At 44.9% G+C, this 19,646-nt stretch overlaps 2 protein-coding genes across 2 annotated transcripts; both read right to left on the bottom strand.

The window, feature by feature from the left end:
- Positions 1 to 2,669: 2,669 nt before the first annotated feature.
- On the bottom strand, positions 2,670 to 9,239 carry SELENOS (selenoprotein S). Its single transcript, XM_072871138.1, has 6 exons — positions 9,090 to 9,239; positions 8,718 to 8,852; positions 7,034 to 7,140; positions 5,561 to 5,650; positions 5,379 to 5,457; positions 2,670 to 3,334 (listed from the first exon to the last, which is right to left on the bottom strand). The coding sequence occupies exons 1-6, from the start codon at positions 9,175 to 9,177 to the stop codon at positions 3,255 to 3,257; spliced, it is 579 nt and encodes a 192-aa protein (XP_072727239.1). The 5' UTR covers positions 9,178 to 9,239; the 3' UTR covers positions 2,670 to 3,254.
- Positions 9,240 to 9,533: 294 nt separating this feature from the next.
- On the bottom strand, positions 9,534 to 15,701 carry SNRPA1 (small nuclear ribonucleoprotein polypeptide A'). The gene is made up of 9 exons (XM_072871137.1): positions 15,538 to 15,701; positions 14,733 to 14,880; positions 14,140 to 14,218; positions 13,717 to 13,763; positions 12,891 to 12,993; positions 12,269 to 12,348; positions 10,922 to 10,997; positions 10,391 to 10,484; positions 9,534 to 9,755 (listed from the first exon to the last, which is right to left on the bottom strand). Exons 1-9 carry the CDS (start codon positions 15,617 to 15,619, stop codon positions 9,697 to 9,699), a joined length of 768 nt encoding a protein of 255 aa, XP_072727238.1. The 5' UTR covers positions 15,620 to 15,701; the 3' UTR covers positions 9,534 to 9,696.
- Between the last annotated feature and the right edge of the window lie 3,945 nt (positions 15,702 to 19,646).

Raw genomic sequence — 19,646 nt, 5'->3', positions numbered from 1 at the left:
CTCTGAACACTTGCTTGACTTAGGATTTTTCAATAGCCCAAAGAGATTACTCTTCAGTGGCTAAATAATGTTATACAGCAGCTTAATAGCATTGCATGAACTCTAAGTTTGTTAACTAGCTTCTTCCAGATAAAGATATTTCCAGAACATCTGCATCAGTAGAGTAAGAGGCTTCTTGCATAACTGCTGTAAGTGAGGAGAAAAAAAAAATCTCCTGAAGGCTTTTTAATATGATCTTTCATAATTCAAGTTCTTAGGAATTCACACTAAAGTAGGAACAATGGATTCATTAAATAGTTCACTTTCACCTAATGCCTTCTGCATGCTTCACTCTCATGCTATAAAGCAACAAGCAACCACCTTTCCATACTTGTTTGTGGTCAAGGGAAAGCTTTCTATTTGAAGTCAGGGGAAAAACCCTTCCCTCTGCTTGTGCAGGTTGTGAGCCAAAAGAGAAGTTTTACAAACTGAGGTTCTTCCTCCCACCCTGTTCAATAGCTTAGAAGTGTCTGATCAAGAAAAACTTAGGGACTTGAGGATTAACATAAAAAAATTAAGGGAGAGAGAAGGTTGAAGTTTCCATAAATATGTAAATCACTTCATTCTCACTGGGTATGTCTTAATAAATCTTAGAATTGGGCAAAAATCCATATCCCCAGTCCCAGCCAGAAGTAAGTCTTGAGACAGAGAAAGATTAGCATATGCTCAGTTCAGACCTGCTTATTTATTTCTTAAAATGTTTTTAGTGAATTAAACCAACCCGTCCTTACCATTTTATCAACACAATGAATTCTGCTTCTTTAAGACAACAACCTCCCCAGCTGTTTTTCTGAAGACACCACCTTAGTCTGCTAGCTATTTCCCCAACAAAAGGGGAAAATGTTCCCCAGAGGCATGAGTAAGATAACAACTTAGTCCTCTTTACTGATGAAGAATCTTCAGATCTTGAAAATATCCTTCCCCACCTCTTTTTTTTTTTTCCTTATTAAAGATTAAAACCTGAAGTTACACCGGTCTATGTTACAACAATGGAAATTTAAGTTTACATACCAAAACACACAGAAGCCAGGAAATGAAAACTAGTTTCCATAAGAACATTAATAGCCGTCTCCCTTCATCTTCTACTCGCACTTGAACCCACACTTCATGGGTCCAAAGTAAAGGGTTCTTCGCCTTTCCACTTCATTAGCTGGCAACTTTAAAACTTACTAGAAACATGCTACTGTTACATTTATAGTCAAGAGAAAATCACAGATCACCTGGCATACAGAGCAGTATCTGCATACACATAAACAGCGTATTCGAAGTTGGCACTCATACGTAGTGGTGAACACAAATATTCCAAGCGTAAGTATTTAGAAAGAAGTGTTCAAGCAGCCCTAAGCTATGCTAGTGAAACACTGATATATACTTTAGTGCCTATATACAGGCTCAATAACAGTAATCGGACGCAGGGCACTTGTATGCTGACAGGAACTATTTCACTCTTTATCAAGGACAGCCTGGATTTTACTCGTCTTTGCATTTTGTGCTAGAGAGCATATCAAGGGGATGGGATGTTTGGAAAGCTCATTTACGATGACCAGCTCTAACTTTATTTTCTATCCACAGTGCTGGATATACACCAGAAGGATGAAGACCACACACGCTTCAGATACTTACTCCTTACAGTCCCTCACTTGCAAGTTTTACACGTTTGCTAGCCAGAGGCTCTTTTCAGCACAAACAACCCTCAGCTTTTGTACTGCACGGGCTGGCAGCAGGGTAAGAACACATCTCGGCATCTAGCTGGGCTATTCAGGACAGCCGCGCAGCCAGGCTATCAATTCCCACCCTGAGACACGTTCAGAACAGAAAGTAGTACAAAGTAAGTTCTTAACGTCCCCCGAGGTGTAACCCTGCTACTGCATTGCTAAAGCCATGCACAGTCCTGCTGCCCACAACACATAGACCTCAGCGCAGTTGCGGCTTCTCTTTTCCCTTTGAATATCTTGCCGTGTTGGAGCTGACCAGGCCTATGTATCCCCTCCTCCTCAAACCATATTTGTCAACAGTAATTTGGAAAGAAACCCACTCTGCTCTATTACAGCAAAGGCCTTTGTTACATCTTTTCTTGATTTAGGTTCAAACACAGCTGGAGAGCTTAACAACCAGTGATGCAGTCTATCCAAGTTCAGAATCACTTACTGGGGGTGGGGAAGAGAACGGGGAGTTTCACTTTTTAAACTTGGGAAAACTTGATTTGGTCTTAACCTGAAGGTGATTCTTCTGAAGTCATGATTTGCAACACAGAACACCCAAACAGAACAAAACTGTTAAAAGCCAAAAAGAACAGCTGAAAAAACCCTTTTGTTTATGGAGGTAGTCAAATGAAAATCATTTCATTTGATGTCTCATCTTGCTTTATACACATTTATTGCACTAGAACATATGCTTTCTATATAAAAAAGATGCTGTAGAAAACCACAAGATTGTAAATACTAGATTTATGATTTGTTTGCAATTATATTTAATATGAATAGTATTTTGTTTTTACAAAGCAGTTGAAATTAAAAAAAAAAAAAGGAATAAAGGAATAGCAAGAACCCCCCCATCTGCTGTCTAGCATCAGTAATCCTCACTGGTTTGTTTACCATTTATAAGGAAAACATCATTCAAGGTAGCTTGTCACAGAGACTCTTCTGCAATAACTGGCCTGCAGTGCAAATCCCTGGCATTTGTCAGTTCTGTTTTTTCTGAAAGTCCCTCCTCCTATAATTCAATACAATACAATTCATTGTATCTGCCAATGACAATATTCCTCCCCTCTGAAGTACCTTCCAGCCAAACACAGTAAATCTGGTAACACATGTCTGAGGATGGTAGATATCCTCATTTTACAGTGGTAAACTGAGCCTAGATAATTAAGTTTGCCTGAGGCCAGTCTTTTGAATAGCCAGCCACAGAACCCAGATCTCACAATCCCAGGTGATTCACCTTGGCTGGAGACTACGCTTCCTCTCTACAGAAGAGTGAAAATTAACTGATTACACTGAAATTGTTTCTTTCTTCATCCTCTCTAAGAGGATCAGGTATTTTTCTTGTGTAGTATCAGCTTCTGCGTTACTATTTGGAAATGGTGTAAATCTGCTTTCAAGTTAAGACCTGCACTAAGCCCAATCCCAAAGGAGTCGCTGTGACATGCAAACTGTAGGCAGTTAGACAGTGGGTAAGATCAAGCCTGCTAGTGACATGAGACACTAGGGAGGTTAGCCTCATCCACCTGCTGACGGGCCTCTCCTGCCTGGTCTCCAAGAGCAAGTTCCGCCTCCTTCTCCAGACAGGGGGTTATAGCCTAGAAGCACAGAGGAGAAATCCACCATATTAATAGTTGTTCTCAACAGGCCTTCACCAACACACAAGGAACACAAAAAATAAATCTCACAATGATTTGCACCTTGTTTAATACTTACTACATAGGCAGCATTTTAAGGAAAATGAAAGCAGAGAAAATATCCAGACTTGAGATGGTTTATTTTTGTAGTGTAAAAGCCATTGCAAAACACTCGTGTTTTAATTTGATCAATTTGGATTAAATTAAATTGAAATTAATTACCATTTAATTTCTCTAAGTCTGCACTAAAGCTTTAATGCTGCTCTGCAGAGTAAACAGAGCAGCAACAGTAACTCTTACAGTAAACTCTGTAAGAGTGTATCTGTTCTCCAAGAGCCCTAATGGTTTGGGACTTAAAATAATCTTTTATTCCAGTCCTGTAAGGAATTATCTGAAGGTCAAAAGGTGGATCCACTCATTACCACTGTAAGATTTTTGTAAAGACTTTGAAAAGGCAAGTATATGCATTAAGGCAAGCAGATACTTTAGTTGAACGTCCTAATGCCGTAACTATAGGCAACTTCATTTTACGAGTTCATACTCAGAAAGATACGACTTGGCAAACATCCTCAATTTGTTCTGTACAAGGCAAAGAAAAAGACAACCGAAAACATAGCAGCCTTGCTAACCAAGCAGGTTTCAAAGCAATCTGTTCCACTGAAACTTCAAGCATCACCTCCATCTCTGAAGTTTGTTTTTCTCATACTAGCCAAGTCCTGCTTTCTAGCTTAATTCAGCAGCTGAACAGTGCAGATGGTTCTTTCACTTCATGCTGATCTACTTCATGAGAAGATCAGAGACCTCTAATTCTGTAATCTGTTACTTAAGCAAAGATGTTGCTTAGGATGAAACTAGGACAGGTAGCAGCTGGAAGGGCGCCTCAGCCCAGCTGTCCTGATCCTGGTTCTTAGCACGGCTATTACCCACACATTTCTCATTCCCCATAGTGGTAAATGTCCTGTGCAAGAGCTATAAGGGATCTTTGACAGTATTAGACATTAGAATGCACTCATATTAAACAACGTAAGATGAATCAATTGGTCAGTTCCTTCAGATGTTGTCAACAGCTGTCAGTAAAAATATTCAAAGCAGAAATTTCAGCACTGAACTATTACTGAGGTTTAATATGTTTAATCAAGAAACTTCAGGTTTCATACATTTAATCAAGTGACTTACTCAGCACTGCACCCTAAGTGGGTTTCCCTTTTAGTCTGATACAATTGAGGCTGTCTACATGGTCCCCTCTACTATGGAAAATTGTAATTAAAATATTACACCCAAATTAGCACTTGCAGGTATGGCACAGGCTGTTTGGCCAAGAGGAGAGAAAGGAGACTAGCTGCATGGCCGATATACAGTAGTGATCCTAACGTGGGCTATGTAAGGCCATAGAAAGCAGTACATCTATCATGATTTCATCAAATCATTGACAGTGATTTTAATGGTAAGACCCTCTGGCGATTTGAGAGAGCTAGTAAGAGTTTATACATCTGCAGGATTTATATATTCAATAGGTCATTATTGTGATGTCTGATAAATAAGGTCAAATTTTGCTTAATGAAGTCTTTCATCTTCCTGAATCTACATATTACCAAGGAAAATATAATCTTCCTGCATTTAGTTAGTACTACAGGTGATCGAAAGACAGATCAGATATTAAAATTTTTTAACAATTTTTAACAAGACTTTTACAATAATGGGGGAGGGATCCCAGAAATATTGTAAGACTATAATTTTGAGTGGCAAAAATCTCAGTAAATTACGGAAAAAGCATTTACAAGAAAACTGGAACACTGCTTCCCCAGGGAAAAGCACCATAGAAACGTCCTGCTAGGTTTTGTACAAAGTGCAAAGCAGACCACACTGATTAGAGATAAAGAGCTCGTTTGTAAGGCACGTATTGTTTCCTCCTTGAAGAATAGAAAAAATATGTACAATGACTACACACGCAGCTGGATAAATGCTCTGTTTCAAACTCAGAATATCTTAAAAGTTTCATACTTACCACCTCCTCGCAAGGGCTTTTTGTTTGGTTTAGATTTTGGGACTGCTGATGAGCTGGAGGCACCAGATTCTACTTCTTGCTGTTCACAAAAGCAAAAGTTACTCAGAATTTAATCAACGTGATTTTCAGCTAATCTAATCACATAAACATAATTGTAACCTGATTAACAACACAGTTGTTACCTGATTCAGTTTCAGATTTCCTTTATAGCTTTTTCCTTCTTGCATACTTTCCCACATTGCTATCTTCTGCCTTCGCTTCTCTTCTTCAAGCTAAGGAACAAATCCAGGATATGCAAGAGTAAGATTTCAGAACTAATAGAATCACCAGTGCTACAGAAACAGCTCCAACAGACCCACCAAAAACCAAGGGGTCTATCTTTATCTGATGCAGTATCTCCGAGCTTATGGAAGCATTTACTTTTTTAAATACCCACATCTTCCCAACCACAGAAAAACCACCCCTCCTCAATATATAGAGGCTGTGTTTGCAGCTTCTTTTGACCACTTGATGCTTTAAAACATTTTGAAAGTAAAACAGAACCAAGTGGCAGGCTTAAATCCTGAGTTTATAAAAAGTACTGAGTATAGAATATTGCATATGATAGTAATTTAATGCACAATGTAGGGTTCTACAGAAGAATGTGTGTTTTTCAAATTAAAGACAGCCAGCTACATATTTACATTCCGATATACATTATCAACAGTTCTCCCAGCTCTCTTCTAAAGCAATTTATCCACAAAACCAAATAAATTAATGGTTAAGACAGACGGCCGTCTTCTCAACAAACAGAAAGGAAACAAGGTAGCTACTCCATGCAGTCAAAGAAAGCAAAGCTCCTCAAGTCCAAGCACACTAGACCTAGATTTTCTACGTAGTGGCTATTTTCTTCCACAATATGACTTTTCGTTCGTTTTTAACCGCCAATATTTCTTGAAGCATCAGCTATAAACTGAGGTCTGAATGTAGCTGACTGCAAAAGTAAAAACAGAAGAAGAGCTGGGATTAATGAGCAATATTATTGCTATGCTGAGCACATCCACTTTTCTACGCTGCCCCACATAGCAATATGCTATTCCTCATTATCTCAAGCTGTAGTTCAAACCATTAAATTACAGCAATGCTAAGCTACATTTCTATGAACTTATATTTGCCATTAAGAACAGAAAATACATGTATGCAGTAGCACAGTTAGTCTAAACACCAGTAAATCCCATCCAGCCATTCACTGTGCATATAACCAAGTTTCTGTAGCTACAGATTCACCTGTAAAAAAAAAAGATCAGGCCCACAGTGTCCCACGCACACAATTATTTGCGGAGAAGCAAGTGCCACAGAGATTGATTACTTCAGGAAGGAGCAGCATACTACACATCTCAATCATTCTAATCAATGAAGAGCATCAAGACATCAGGTCAGCACAGCATATAAGTATGTGCTTGCCTCACTGGAGGTCCATCATGATACCTACTGCCCGTTACTGCTCCCTGGATCAAACCGTATCAAAAGTGGTCCAGGTAAAGGAGGGAGAAAAAACCCACTACCCACATTACAGCAGAGAGAGCGAGTCTCCTGTTCTGGTATCTAGCATGGAATAAACCTTTCTATAACAGCGGCAAAGTACTTGACGACAAATTTATGAGTTAGGGAGTTACCTGTCTCTGTTTTTCTTTGTATCTTTCTGCTTGTGCATTCAACTCCTCTTGCATCCTGAGGCGAGCTGCTGCCAAAGCTTCCTGCCTTCTTACCACCACGTCAGGTTCTAAAACAGTTAGCAAAGCTATTCAAAATAAATTCTAAATGGTCTCCTCAAAGAATTGTGATAAGGAAAGGCTCACAGCTCTCCCTGCAGCTGTTTTGCAGAAACCCACAGCTCAAGTTCAGTTTCCAGCTAACCTTTTAGAGTAATTTATATGCCGATTTAAATTTCATAACATTTTAATATTTTTAGAGCAATTACTTTAATGGGATTTTAATGAATAAGGACACCAATGTAATGAACCCGCAAAAAATTAAAATTCACACTTCTAGGATACTTGCTTCTATTTCTGAAGGATTTGTTCGATACAAATAATTTCAGAAATATCACCCATGCTTTGCAGGGATTCCATTTTTACCCAGAGAACTTCTTTTACACAGAAGCATGAGGCAACAGGCCCACATTCACTCCCACTCCTTCTGGCAATTGGTCCTGCTTGTTTCATTATGGCAGTGAAGCAATGACAGATTTAACATGCTCCATCAGCAGAGAAATTACCTACAAACATCACACTTATCTCAAGAGAAAACTGGCAGTCTCAGAAAATCTACCTTGAGTAACCCCCTCTCTTCATGGTTGGCCTTTAGGAGAAGTCACAATAAAAATTCTATCCAAACAAAGGCAAATCTTGCTCTCTTTTTTCCCAGTAGCTGAAGCATCTCTACATTTGTTTGTCTCCTTATATGTTTGCTACCATCCAATGATGAAAATGTAAAAGAAATTTCAGTACTTTCAGTAATTGCACTTTATAGGCAGTTTTGGCAATTAAATCAAGATTTAATTAGCATTACAAAAGAACACCAGTAGGATAAGGGCATGTGAGTAATATTTTCTGGGGCCCCATGTACTGCCATGTCAACAAGCCAAAGCACTTATTGTTTTGGCAGATAGACAAGTATAGTCTGTACTTTACGGCAGCAAGTCTGCAAATGAGGCAGGATCAGGACTCTGTAAGACTTACAACCTATGCTATGCTTTAGAAGATAACACAGAGAGGCAGTTACACCCCAAATGTATACAATCCTGCCAAAGTAGGAACTGTGAAGGAACAATTGAAAGGAGAAAAAGGTGATGAATATTATTAAAGAATGAATATTAATCAAAAGATTTTTTCCCCCGTATTTAGATTTGGATGTTTTGGGTTTTTTTGATAAGTCTAAAAGTTATTTGATAACTGACCACAACTAATTTTAACCACCATTCTCTCAGCTCCTGCGCTATCAAAGACCAGCTATTCCTTTGTTCTGCAACGCCCTGCTCCTTCACTCCCAACCACGTTACTGTGGGACACAATCCTTCCTCGACACAACCTTTTAAAAACACTTCTCTTGATCCAACCTTTCCCCAGCGAGCTCTTCGGTAACACGGTCTGTTCACTTCCGTGGGCCTAAACAGTTATCCTGAGTATCGCTCACCGTTAAAATCCCTCCGAACTGAACCTCTTTTTGGTTGTTATTAAATAAAGACTCTGTGTGTGTGGATGTGAGCAGCTGTCAGACACGCGGAGCGCTAGCAGGAACCTAGAAGAGGCACAAGCACCGCCCTAAACAGCTCTAAAGAGCAAGCAAAGCTTTACTCACCCACGGCTGCGTCAGCTGCTCCCGGCCGGCTGCTCGGCCTGGCCGCCAGGCTCTGGGATATCTTCTGGATGAGGAGATAGATGGCGACAGCGGCCAAGAGGATGTACCAGCCATAGCTGGACAGCAGGGAGCCCACTGGGACGGGGACAAGGCGTAGGTGAGAGCGGGCAGCGGGGAAGGAGCCCGCCCAGCCAGGAGGCGAGAAGGGGGAGGACGCCCGCCCAGCAGCCGGCTCCTCTCCTCAGCGGGCAGGCGAGGCCACTGGGCCCTCCGCGGCCCCGCCACCACAGGCCCCGCCACCACAGGCTCCCTCCCTCCCTCCCTCCCTCCCTCCCTCAGCCCGGGACGCGCCCCGCCCCGGCGGCCCCTCACCCGTGTGCTGCAGGAACTCGAGGCCCCCCCGCGCCAGCGCCGCCTGGCCAGAGCCCGCCGCGGGCCCGCCGCCGCCCCCCAGCTCCATCGCCCCCCGCCGCCGCCGCCGCCTCACGTCCGGGAGCCGCCCCGCGCGCCCGCCGGCTGCGCCAATCACCGCCCTCCTCGTCCTCCACCACCTGGGGGCCAGAGAACCAACCAGGAAGCGAGGCTTCCCCTCGCAGGCCAATGGGAATGCAGCAGCGAGGAAAGAGGGTGACATCATGGCTATGCCGGCCAATGAGAGACGAGGGGAAGGGCGCACAGGAGCCAATCAGGGTGCGCAGAAGGGCTCCTCCCCCTCCCGCCGCCATGGCCGTCCCGTCCCACAGCCGCGGCCGGCCCTGCCCCGCTGCGCCGGCGGCCCGGCCCTCGGCGGGGGAGGGGGACGCCGCACCAAGGGGAGAAAAAGAAACGTCCGTTTATTGAACGCCGAAAGGCGCGAGGGCAGGGTACGGGGGGGCGGCTGCCCGCGGCGGGGCCGGCCCGAGCCCCCCTGCAGGGAGAACGCGCGTCGACAGGGCAGGGCTGGGGGGGCAGAAGCGTGGACCTCGGGCACAGCCTGGGCTCAGGACCCGTTGGGAACGGTGTCTTCCTCCATTTCTTCTTCAGCGTCCTCCGACGGACCTGGAAGGACATGTCAGAGCTTCAGGGCGGTTGCTGCAAACGTTAGTTCTCTTTCCCACTGGGGCAATGTGAATTTTCAGCCCTCTGAAGAGGCGCAGTAATAACGTGCATTAAAAACCACTACAGAAAAAAAAAAAATCTACATAGCTCTAATATACAGAAGAGAGGTAATATTGCCAGTCTGCAGTTGAGATTTGTCCATGCGGAGACCTCTAAGAGATCAGAGACATTCCTGTACCCCCACCTGCGGCACTAGTGCTCAGAACAAGAGTCCAGATATATTAAATATAATTAATCTCATTTTTTAAAGTAACTGTGATGAACTTTTTGGAGTTAGCCAATACAGGGAAGCACTTAGGGCTAGCATTCAGCACCTTGCTCTCGAGGGAGTCCAGGTGTAACAGCCCTGAACTGCGCTCCAGAGGCCAGGTGGCTAACGAGACTCTGCAATCAGCCCACGGATGCAATCCTCAATTCTGCCGACCATAAAGTTACACTCATTTTAAGCAGTTTTTTTCAACTCCCTAACTGTTTGGCCCTTCCCACGTAACTCCCTACTGAGGTCACATAAAGCATCAGGAAGCATGAAGAGAGGTAGATTCTGTTTGGGAAACAAAATAGAAGTGTAGAGCAACCTGATTTTCGTTCTCTGCCAGGAATCTGACCGGCCTGTAGTAAGCCTTTCAGTCGCTCCACTTCAGCCAAAGTCGTGGCATTTGCTATAGCAGTCTAAAAAACAGACAAAAGAACATGATGAATCGTCACATACAGTATCTCAGTCTGATTAGAATAAACATAAGAACAAGATTTTTTTTTCCACTTAAGTGAATGTAAGCTTCTATAGAAAGTTCTACAAGATTCCAGTTCTCGAAAGTTCTACAAATGACAAAGCACAGTCTTACTTCCCCCCCTATTAAACAAGCTGCTCTATCCTGGGAGAGCTCCAAGCTCAGACCAAAGTTTCATTTAAGTTCTCAAAAAGCAGGTATGTCACAACAGAAGAAAAAAAATTACACAAAAAGCACCTAAACCAAAGTTAGAACGCACTGCTCTACTCGTCTGAACAGTCAGGGGTTGCCAGAAAGAAGGAAACATTTGTTCAGTTTGGATCCACAACAGTTTTTCTCCTCCACTTTTGCCCACATGTGCTGTCCTGACATATTTACCTTAATTGCCTCAACATCCCCCGGGGAGGGCCCAGCTTTCTTTTTGTCAGTTGGCAGACCAGCACCTGGATTGAAGCTTCAAAGGAAAAACAAAGATCCATTACACCCTTTGAAGAGTATGTGCTTCTCTAACTTCCAAACTAGGTTTGGAAGCATTTCATTCAATCAAGTGTAGTATCTTATCTTCGTTAACAAACTGATACAGTGAAGAATTGCCTCCTTCAGAAACACCAGCAACTTGTCCTCCCTGTCCCATTCCCCCCCCCCACCTTTTCATCTCCTCATAAAGAGAGGGCAGACCTTAACTTTATAAATTAAGCAGTTGACAAAAGCTCTTCGATTTGGATGTTGTTGAACACTCAGGTGGTCTGTTGCAATTACAAAAGAAGGGTGGATAAACAGAGTAGCTGAAATTCGGTTTCCTGTTCTCATATGTCTAATAAGATACTATCACAGCCTATATTAAAGCCTACACTAGACTGGATGTAATCTTAACACTCAAAAGAAAAAGGTTATCTGCTGCTGCTTTAAGAAAAAAAAAGATCTGTAGTCTGCAAAAATGGATGTTACTGAGTAATCAGCTGGAAAGAATTTCCTGAAGTGCTGACCCAGCATCAGAGCGCTGCTATAGAAAGATTTTCTTCATGTCTGTTTATTGAGCTATTTAGTTCAATCAACTACTTGTTCTAAAACCATCACGGACCTGAACCCTTGTCTACTCATAAGCTAGAGTCCATCTCTTATAGTTTTAAATGCTAAGTACGTTAAAGATCTTTTTTTATTTAACTCTGAATTTGGAAATGCCGTTGCTATACATGATCCAAATTCTGGTTTCCAAACAGCCTGATGAAAGATTAAACAAAACATATGATGTACCACTTAAGAATTAAACTAAATAAGCATATATTTGTAATAGCTTAACGAAAGATTTTCATGTGCATTTATCCTCCTACCTACAGCAGATTTTACAGTTTATATTCCCTGGCAAAACAAAAAATGTTAGTTACCAATTATCTGGAGGAAAAAAAACCAAAACAAAACAAAACCAAAATAAACAATGGCCACCTCTCTGTAGCTAAATAACAAAAAGAAAAAATAAAATTAAGGTTTCCTACTTGTTGACTTAAATCAATCCACCCTGACCATATCTGTCTTTCAAAAATATTTCTGAGATGTATTCACCACCATCCAAAAATCGGGATGCTTGGACAAGGCACTTGTGGCTACCAAAGCTTTTAAGACATCCTGCCAGCAGCTGATATTTCAGTTTACTGCCTAATACCGCACACAAAGAAAGTGGTGTTTCTGAAGGAGAATGCCAGTGTAAATTTGGTTTTTTTATCTTACGTTTTTGTTCTCCTGGCAATATCCTTTGCAAGCTGTGCACCCCGTTTGCCCTTGAACATTTTCTCTGCCTCCTGTCGCTCCTACAGCGATACCACACACACAAAGTTAATTTAAGAACATTGCATTTTGCAAAGCTTCTGTCTTTGCAAAGAAAGACGCTTTGGCTCATCTTCATCAGTGAACATTGGTACGTGGAGACCAGATTTAAGAACAAGCACATAAACATTGCCCAAACGCTCAGACTCGAGACGTATCAACCTAGTGCTCTTAAAAGTAAGAACTCTTTCCCACCCTGCATCTTCACTGAAAGCTCTGTTGCAATTGCTCATTTATTTCTCTAGAGGTCTGTCTTTCTACCAACACCAGAGGGCCAGAAAAGAATCAGACTAAACAAACAAAGGTAGTAAAACTTAATTAAACATAATTAAACAGACTATATCCTTAACATAATGAAACCATGAAAGAAAACAAAGAGCATGTTTTAGAGCCACTTATGATACATAGTTTCGATTAAATTTACAACTATGGAAAAAAGCTCACTGTTACCGCTGAATTTTCAAGAATGTAACAAGAAAAAAAAAAGGTATTCCTCTTGGGCTGAATCAGAAGAAAGCAGACTTACTTTGAGTTTCACTTTTTGAAAATCCAGCACTCTGACCTGGGGAACTTTGTGGATTACATACAATCTGTAATGCTTCTTATTTGTTACAGGATTCCTTAAAATGCTACAAAGTAAATAAAGGTTATAAAGAGGTTCTTAATGTAAAATATTTTTAAAAACACCTGTATTGAAATACATTAATATACTTCAAATGCATGAATGTACCTTCTGCTGTAACAGACAACAAACATCACCATTAAATAAGCCTAATGACAGTGTTCTTTGATATTATGAAAACTATAGTAAAAACTTGCACTTTAAAGTATTTTATCAATTAAGTAGATTTTATTGATTAAGAACATAAAGAACAACCTCAAAATATTTAAAAAACCCCCAAATAACTAAACCATCACATTTCCTACCTGGACACTGATCAACCAAAAAAATCATGGGACAAATTGCTTTTCTTTTTTTGTCCCTCGCACCGAATGCGACATTATTGAAAAGTCATTGCTTACATGTATTTTAAAATATTTTGTAACAACAGTTTAAATCTTTAGTTTTTAGTTTCTTAAGGGTTAAGGTTACTTCAATGCTTGCATGTTGATTTAGAGATGTTACATCTCATTGATCCAACAGTCTGTCAGTAATACAAAGCCTCACCCATTAAATACCAGGTATTTCTGAAGCACAGTGGAAAACGTTGTTTATCAATACAGTTTTTAAGGATAAAGAATCTGTCACAGCTCATAAAAAGCAGAGCACTCCAAATCAAAGCAAAGAGCCAGGCCAGCAGCAGAGTTCAAACAGCAGAGAAAGAGTAGCTTTTCTTTTCAAGGTTACATACCTCAGGTAAGTCAATGATTTAATAGTTGATAACGGATCCAGTTCACCCTATGTAATGGGAACACAGTAAGAAATTGTAAGTCCATTTAGTAAGAATCAAACATTTGAAAACAAAGTTCCTGAACTCGTATCTATTTTAGAGACCAATCAGAATTACTGCAATTAGTTTAACAGGAAAATCACTAGGACTTTGTGGACTGCTGTTCCACTGCATGCTGCAAATTATATTCATTAAAATATGTACACTGTTAACTACTACCCAAATCATATGATATTACTCTAAAGAACAACAAAAAAGGCTAATTAGAAAAATGAGTAGTACCAACTATTACCAAAAGCAGCTACTCTCAGGAAAAAGATTAATTAGAAAGACGACAAACACAAATGTAAGCTTGCTTAGATTTATCCTGTGTTGATAGCTTACCAATTCTGCAATGTTGTTGTTGGTAAGAATGAGCTCCGTCAGGCTGGGCAGAGCCTGTTCAAGGTTTTCACCAATCCGACTAAAGAACAACAAAAACCAAAGGTTTAACTTAGACCAGAAACTAGCAATGGTGAAAAGACATACAGAAATACAGTAACATAGAGGATCTCCCTGTAAAACAACCCAGTCTGACACTGGCAGAAGTTTGGGTTACCATCCCCTACGATACTTTTTCTAATAAAGCTGGCAATAAATACCAGCCGTCGCTGTAACTGGATGCAATATGACATTTATGTTCTTTCACTTGCAGGTATCCCCATTTTCTTGTCTTTATCGGGATGATAAATGAAATCCAAAGTTTCAGCCAAATTCCAAACTCTGCATCTCATTGTCCTGTCTGAAAAACGAACACTGACTTTCGCACTGAATGAAGCAGGCAACTTGAAGAGGGCTTATACAGTACTCACGGCTGATTTTTTTTTCCATAAAACCCTTCTACACCTACCCAGCACTGAAAGACACACACACTCTTCTCTCCCAAGAGCATTTTCCTCTGCCCCAGGGTCCCATCTGGCCAAAATACAACCGCTTACCAAATCCTATTGTTATTCATCAGAAGAGTTTTCAGCCTTCTCAACAGAGGGAACCCATCCAGTTTACGGATCTCATTGTCAGAGAAATCAATTGCGTCAAACTGGTCCAGAGTGGCACCCAAGTTCTCAATTACAGGGATTTTATAGCCTGGGGAGAGAGTTCAAGACAAGAATTAGGTGGTGCCCACAGGAGAGCAGAACAAAGCAAGAAACAGAGCGTGTAGGGGACATATCTGGATGGACCGAGGATGCAGATAGTCTCAGTCAAAACACCTCCAGAACAACTCTCCTCCACAGCACACAGAGACCAAACTCTCCACCTCCAAAGCCAACAGCCCCCGCAGCCCTTTCAAAGCCTCTTCCTCGCCCTCAGCAAACACCCCAACCCCCTCCAACCTCTGACTATGGATCCCCTCAGCCTAAACCCACCTTTCTGGCACATCCCTCGTGTGTCCCACCCCCACTGCTACAGGTTCCTCCGACATTTCCCCCAAATTCTCCTTCCATTCCCCCACCCCAAGTTCCCCCGCCACTGGAGCCTCTTTAACCCCCCTCCCACGCCCCCGGCCATTGTAGGCCCCTCCAGCAACCTCCCCCAGCTTTCCCCGCCCTGCTGCAGCGCCTCCTCCCGTTGCAGGCCCCAGGCCCCATCACAGGCCCCCAGGCCCCGTCACAGCCCCCCAGGCCCCAACCCTCCCCCCCCTCGCAGGCCCCATGGCGGCACAGGCCGCACCACCCCTCCCCCGGCTGTAAGCTGCCCTCCCGGCACAGGCCCCCCCGTCAGAGCCCCGCCGAGCCCGCGCACCGCGCAGGTCGAGCTCGCGGTCGCGGACGGCGTTGGTGTACTGCGCCGCCTGCTCGATCAGCTCCGCCGTGAGCTTCACCATCCCGCCGGGCCCCGCCGCGCCGCCCGCCCGCTCCGCACCGCCGCCAGGCCGCGCCGAGCCAGGCCGACTCGCCGAGCGCCGAGCCGAGCCGGGCCAGGCCGACCGGCCGAGCGCCGAGGCAGCGAGGGGCAGGACCGCCCCGCGGCCCGCCCTCTCCTCACCGCCTCCTCCCCGAGCTGACAGGAGCGGGGCGGCGGCGGCGGCTTCCCCCTGCCCCAGCCCGGGCAGCTTCTGCTCCCCCACCTCCCCCACCTCCCCCGGGCTCCGGCGGCAGCCCGATGCGGGGCAGGCCCAGGCCGTGCCGCCTCAGAGGGTCCCGCGGCCGCTGCGCCTTGACGGGGAGCAGGGGGAGTCCTGCGACTCCCCCCAGCCAGGCCTTTCTCCTCCGTCCTTGGTTCCCTCCTCAGTCTCACCCCCTTAAAGGTAATCACGGTAATCTTCCGTGCAGTTGAAACCTCATGGCTGCAGGGAGGGCCGGGGCCGAGGCCGGGGCCGAGGCCGTGCGCCGCGGGCAGCAGCTCTCCTCCAGCAATGGCAGCGGCAGCGCTGCGGCAGCTCGTCAGCAGAGGGACCCGGTGTCCTGCAAACGCCTCTTCCCTTAGCAAAAGCGGCCCCGGGCGTCCTGGGGTGCCTCCCCGACACCCCAGTCCCCCCAGGCGGACTGGTCTGACTGCAGCAGTACCGGTGAGGAGGGCGGCGATCCGTCGTGGGAGGCTGCTGGCAGCAGAACCTCTCCTTGCTGAGGTGAGGGTCCTCCGTGCTCCCCTCCCCGGGGAGATGTGCTGCCCTTGGCCACCCCAGGCCTCCCTGCAGCTCACAGCCGGGCAAGGGCAGCACGCAGAGCCGGCACCCAGGCCAGTGCCTGTGCACATCGATCAACGAACTGAGTAGGGGCTTGGCTTTGCTATCAATAGTACCCTAAAGCAGCGCGAAGATGTCACCAGAGGTTCCCTCTCAGCTTCTGGTGTTTGCGAGCACAGATGAAGTCTGCAGAAATGGAGGCAGAGCAGGCTGGGAACCTGCTTCACGCAGGCGACTGGCAGCAAGCAGGCTGCTTTCCTTTGGACAGAGTTGGCTCCTGTGTGCTTAGCCGGTGGGACTGTGCTTGTTCAAACACATGCTGCTCCCTTCCTGCTACAGCCAGGTCAGCTTCCTGCAACAATTACAGCTCTTGGTGCTTTCTCTGCTCCATCCAAGCAGCAACTCAGCCTTTGCTCCTGGACACAGAGTTTCCCATAAATACCTTCCCCTTGCAGCATTTGAGACAGTTGCTCTGGCATTTCTACATGCATTCCTGGTCTCAGAGAAGCCGTGATGGGCTGGGAACATGCCACAGACAGCGACATGACATTCACCCTTTGCCTGCGAGATAAAATGTGCTTTCAAGTGTCACTACATCCCCTGTTACCTGCTTTAGGGATTTGGAGAACAGCAGGGAAGAGCTGGGGGTAGCCGTGGGGGAGCTGAGATGGCTCAGCCTGCCGTGTCTGGCCAGACAACTCCTCTTCAACATAAAGCAGGTCACTACGGGCTTGGCTGCCGGCAGTAGGGCTTTGCAGGTGGGTGAACCACAGTGTGGATGACGCGGACTGAAGGTGGCATGTGAAGGGAAGCGGTTGACCACCCCCAGGTCCCAAATCCTGCTGAATGTCACCAAGCCACCGCTTCTGCAGCCCTGGAGTAATACTTCCCCAGCCCTCAAGGCCCCCCGAGCAAGATGAGGCAGAATGATTTCTGGATCCACTGCTATCGAAGGAAGGATTTTTTCGTGAGCTGTGACATTTCTGTGAACCCAGAGGATGTGATAATATGTTAAATGCTGCAGCCATGTTTGGCACCGCACAGCGATGGCTCATACTTTTGTTTTGGGAGCATCTAGCAGCATCACCCTGAGAGTGACGCCTGGCTCGTTCCCCAGGACTACAGCAACAGAACTGGCTCTGGCTGGCTGGCGATCCCTGCAGAGGTGTCAGATGGGGTCACACAGCTCCTGTGCTCCCTACTTAAAAAACACCCTCACCAAAGCTGTATACGAAAGCACGTAGTCGAGTTTTTATATCATCTGCATTTGTTTAAAAGCAGGAAAGAGCAAGAAAAAGAGAGAGCGCTGTCATAGGCAGAGACAAAGAATTAGCAGCACTGTTGTATGTGACTCAGGAATCATGCAGTGGTAAAGATAACAGAGTCTTTAGTCATTTTAGGCAGTCATTAAAAGGAGACCCTCTTCAGCCTCCTGGAAAGCAGGCCCAGCCTCTGACAAGGCCAAATTAAAGGCGGACCATTCTCCCTTAGCACAATACAGCTGTATGCCTCAGCTCTACAGTGTAATAGAATTGTAATTGAGAGCAGACAGATTCTTGGTCTCAGATGCTGTATGCAAGCTCTTAAAAGCCCTTTCTTTGTAATGGAAAGTCAAAGCAATGATTTTTAAGATATGTGCTCCCCACCTGCCAACTACAAAATGGCAGATGGCTGTGGATGCAACCTCACAGCCAAACAGCAAACGAGGACTCAGGCTGCACTAAGAAGATTTTCCAAAAAACAGCTATTATAGATTTGTCTTTGGTGCCAAGAAACAATAGAGAAACGGACTTTAATAAATTGCCTAAACATGCATTTATCTTGAAGACACAGCCACTTTGATCCTCTGAGCGTACCAGTGTCAGAGAGACTTTAATAGCTCCAAGCAAGCATTGCAATAGCTTGGATAAATAATCTGAATTTTATTACTTTCCAAGAATGATTTCTGAGGGAGTTAGTGCCCTGGGAAACGCTGGAAGATGATGTTGTTGCCTGAACTCGATGTGCAGAATTTGTTTCTCTTTCCCTGGCAGGCTGGAGGGCAGCAGAAAGCAGGATAAAGCTGGGACTGCTGGGGATTGGTCATCTTAAATTGCATTGCTTCACCCAGTTTGTATTTTAGGTTATGCCAAGGATGTAAGGGTAAACATCTTTTTTTTTTTTTTTAGCATTTCAGTACATCTAAATATACCAGTGAGCAGTATTTAGAGGCAGGCTGCTGTGAGCCAGAGAACTGAAAGGCAGAGCTGACGCAGTACTCCTGATTCACAGCTCCTGGTTTTTGCCTGTGTGATACAGCAACAGAAATGAAAGTTTTTTATTTTACAATGGAAGGAGCAGTAGCCAGGAGCATTTCATTCCACTTCTGACTTCTGGTTTGGCCCAAGACTGAAAGAAGAATCCTGGAGCAACAGAAGGAATCATTGTATGTGATAAATAATCTGGTTAATTCACATTTATCATCTAATAAATACGAAGACCTGTAAGAAGCAGGAGCCCACAGCAGCACAGCTCTGAGAAAGCATCTTCCCTCACGGGAGGGCTCCGTTCTTTTCTTTTTTTCACACTTGAAAAGCTCAGTTCCAGATATCCAGGCACTACCCTGGGCACCTGGCCCATGGTTAAACATTGCAAAACCAACACAACAAACAAAAGGCTCCACAGCTCCCTCCGCTCCCCGACACACCAGAGGCTCCTCTCCTTCCCCAGCCAGCCAAAGGGGGAAGGTGGCCCTGTGGTTCCCAGCTGCTGTGAACTGCAGTGGGACACTGGGGGCCGCAGGATGCTTCATATATGGGTGGGAAAGGGGAGCGAGCCCCCCTGCCAGCTCAACTGGCTGCAGATGCATCGCTGCATGCTGCGCTCCCCCCACAACCGGAGAATAAGCCCAACCGTGCCTGAGCGCAGCCCCAAACCCCAGCCAGACGGCCCTGGGTGCACCAGAGATGCCAGCCCAGCCTGGCACAGGGCGTGTGTTTGGGATATGAGTTTCCTCTGAAGGTAAAAGACCTTTATGGGAACACACGTGAGGTCTTTGCAGATGCAGCTCATCTGTTCCTGAGCTGTTTCTCCTGCAGGTGCTCTGGGCTGATCAGGAGCCCCGGCCAGGACAGCTGCTTTGTCCAGCAAAATAAAGACGTGCAGTGCATCGTTGCCCTGCCCTGCCTCTGGTCGGGATGGCGGCTGCATGAATTTGTAAAAAGCACAGATTCATTTGTCAGGGGAG

Source organism: Ciconia boyciana, chromosome 8 (assembly GCF_034638445.1).
Source record: "Ciconia boyciana chromosome 8, ASM3463844v1, whole genome shotgun sequence".
NCBI lineage: Eukaryota > Metazoa > Chordata > Aves > Ciconiiformes > Ciconiidae > Ciconia > Ciconia boyciana.
The sequence above is the reverse complement of the archived record's forward strand: the minus strand, read 5'-3'. Positions and strand labels throughout refer to the sequence as shown.

What these genes read in the sequence shown, in the direction of transcription:
- SNRPA1 (XM_072871137.1), bottom strand. Translation starts at nt 15,619, where the DNA reads ATGGTGAAGCTCACGGCGGAGCTGATCGAGCAGGCGGCGCAGTACACC. An exon ending in TTCAAAAAGTGAAACTCAAA is followed by an intron (nt 12,349 to 12,890) that starts GTAAGTCTGCTT and finishes GTATCGCTGTAG; the next exon opens with GAGCGACAGGAGGCAGAGAA. An exon ending in ATTGCCAGGAGAACAAAAAC is followed by an intron (nt 10,998 to 12,268) that starts GTAAGATAAAAA and finishes TTTCCTTTGAAG; the next exon opens with CTTCAATCCAGGTGCTGGTC.
- SELENOS (XM_072871138.1), bottom strand. Translation starts at nt 9,177, where the DNA reads ATGGAGCTGGGGGGCGGCGGCGGGCCCGCGGCGGGCTCTGGCCAGGCG. An exon ending in ACAAAGAAAAACAGAGACAG is followed by an intron (nt 5,651 to 7,033) that starts GTAACTCCCTAA and finishes TTTGTTCCTTAG; the next exon opens with CTTGAAGAAGAGAAGCGAAG. An exon ending in GAAATCTGAAACTGAATCAG is followed by an intron (nt 5,458 to 5,560) that starts GTAACAACTGTG and finishes TTTTGTGAACAG; the next exon opens with CAAGAAGTAGAATCTGGTGC.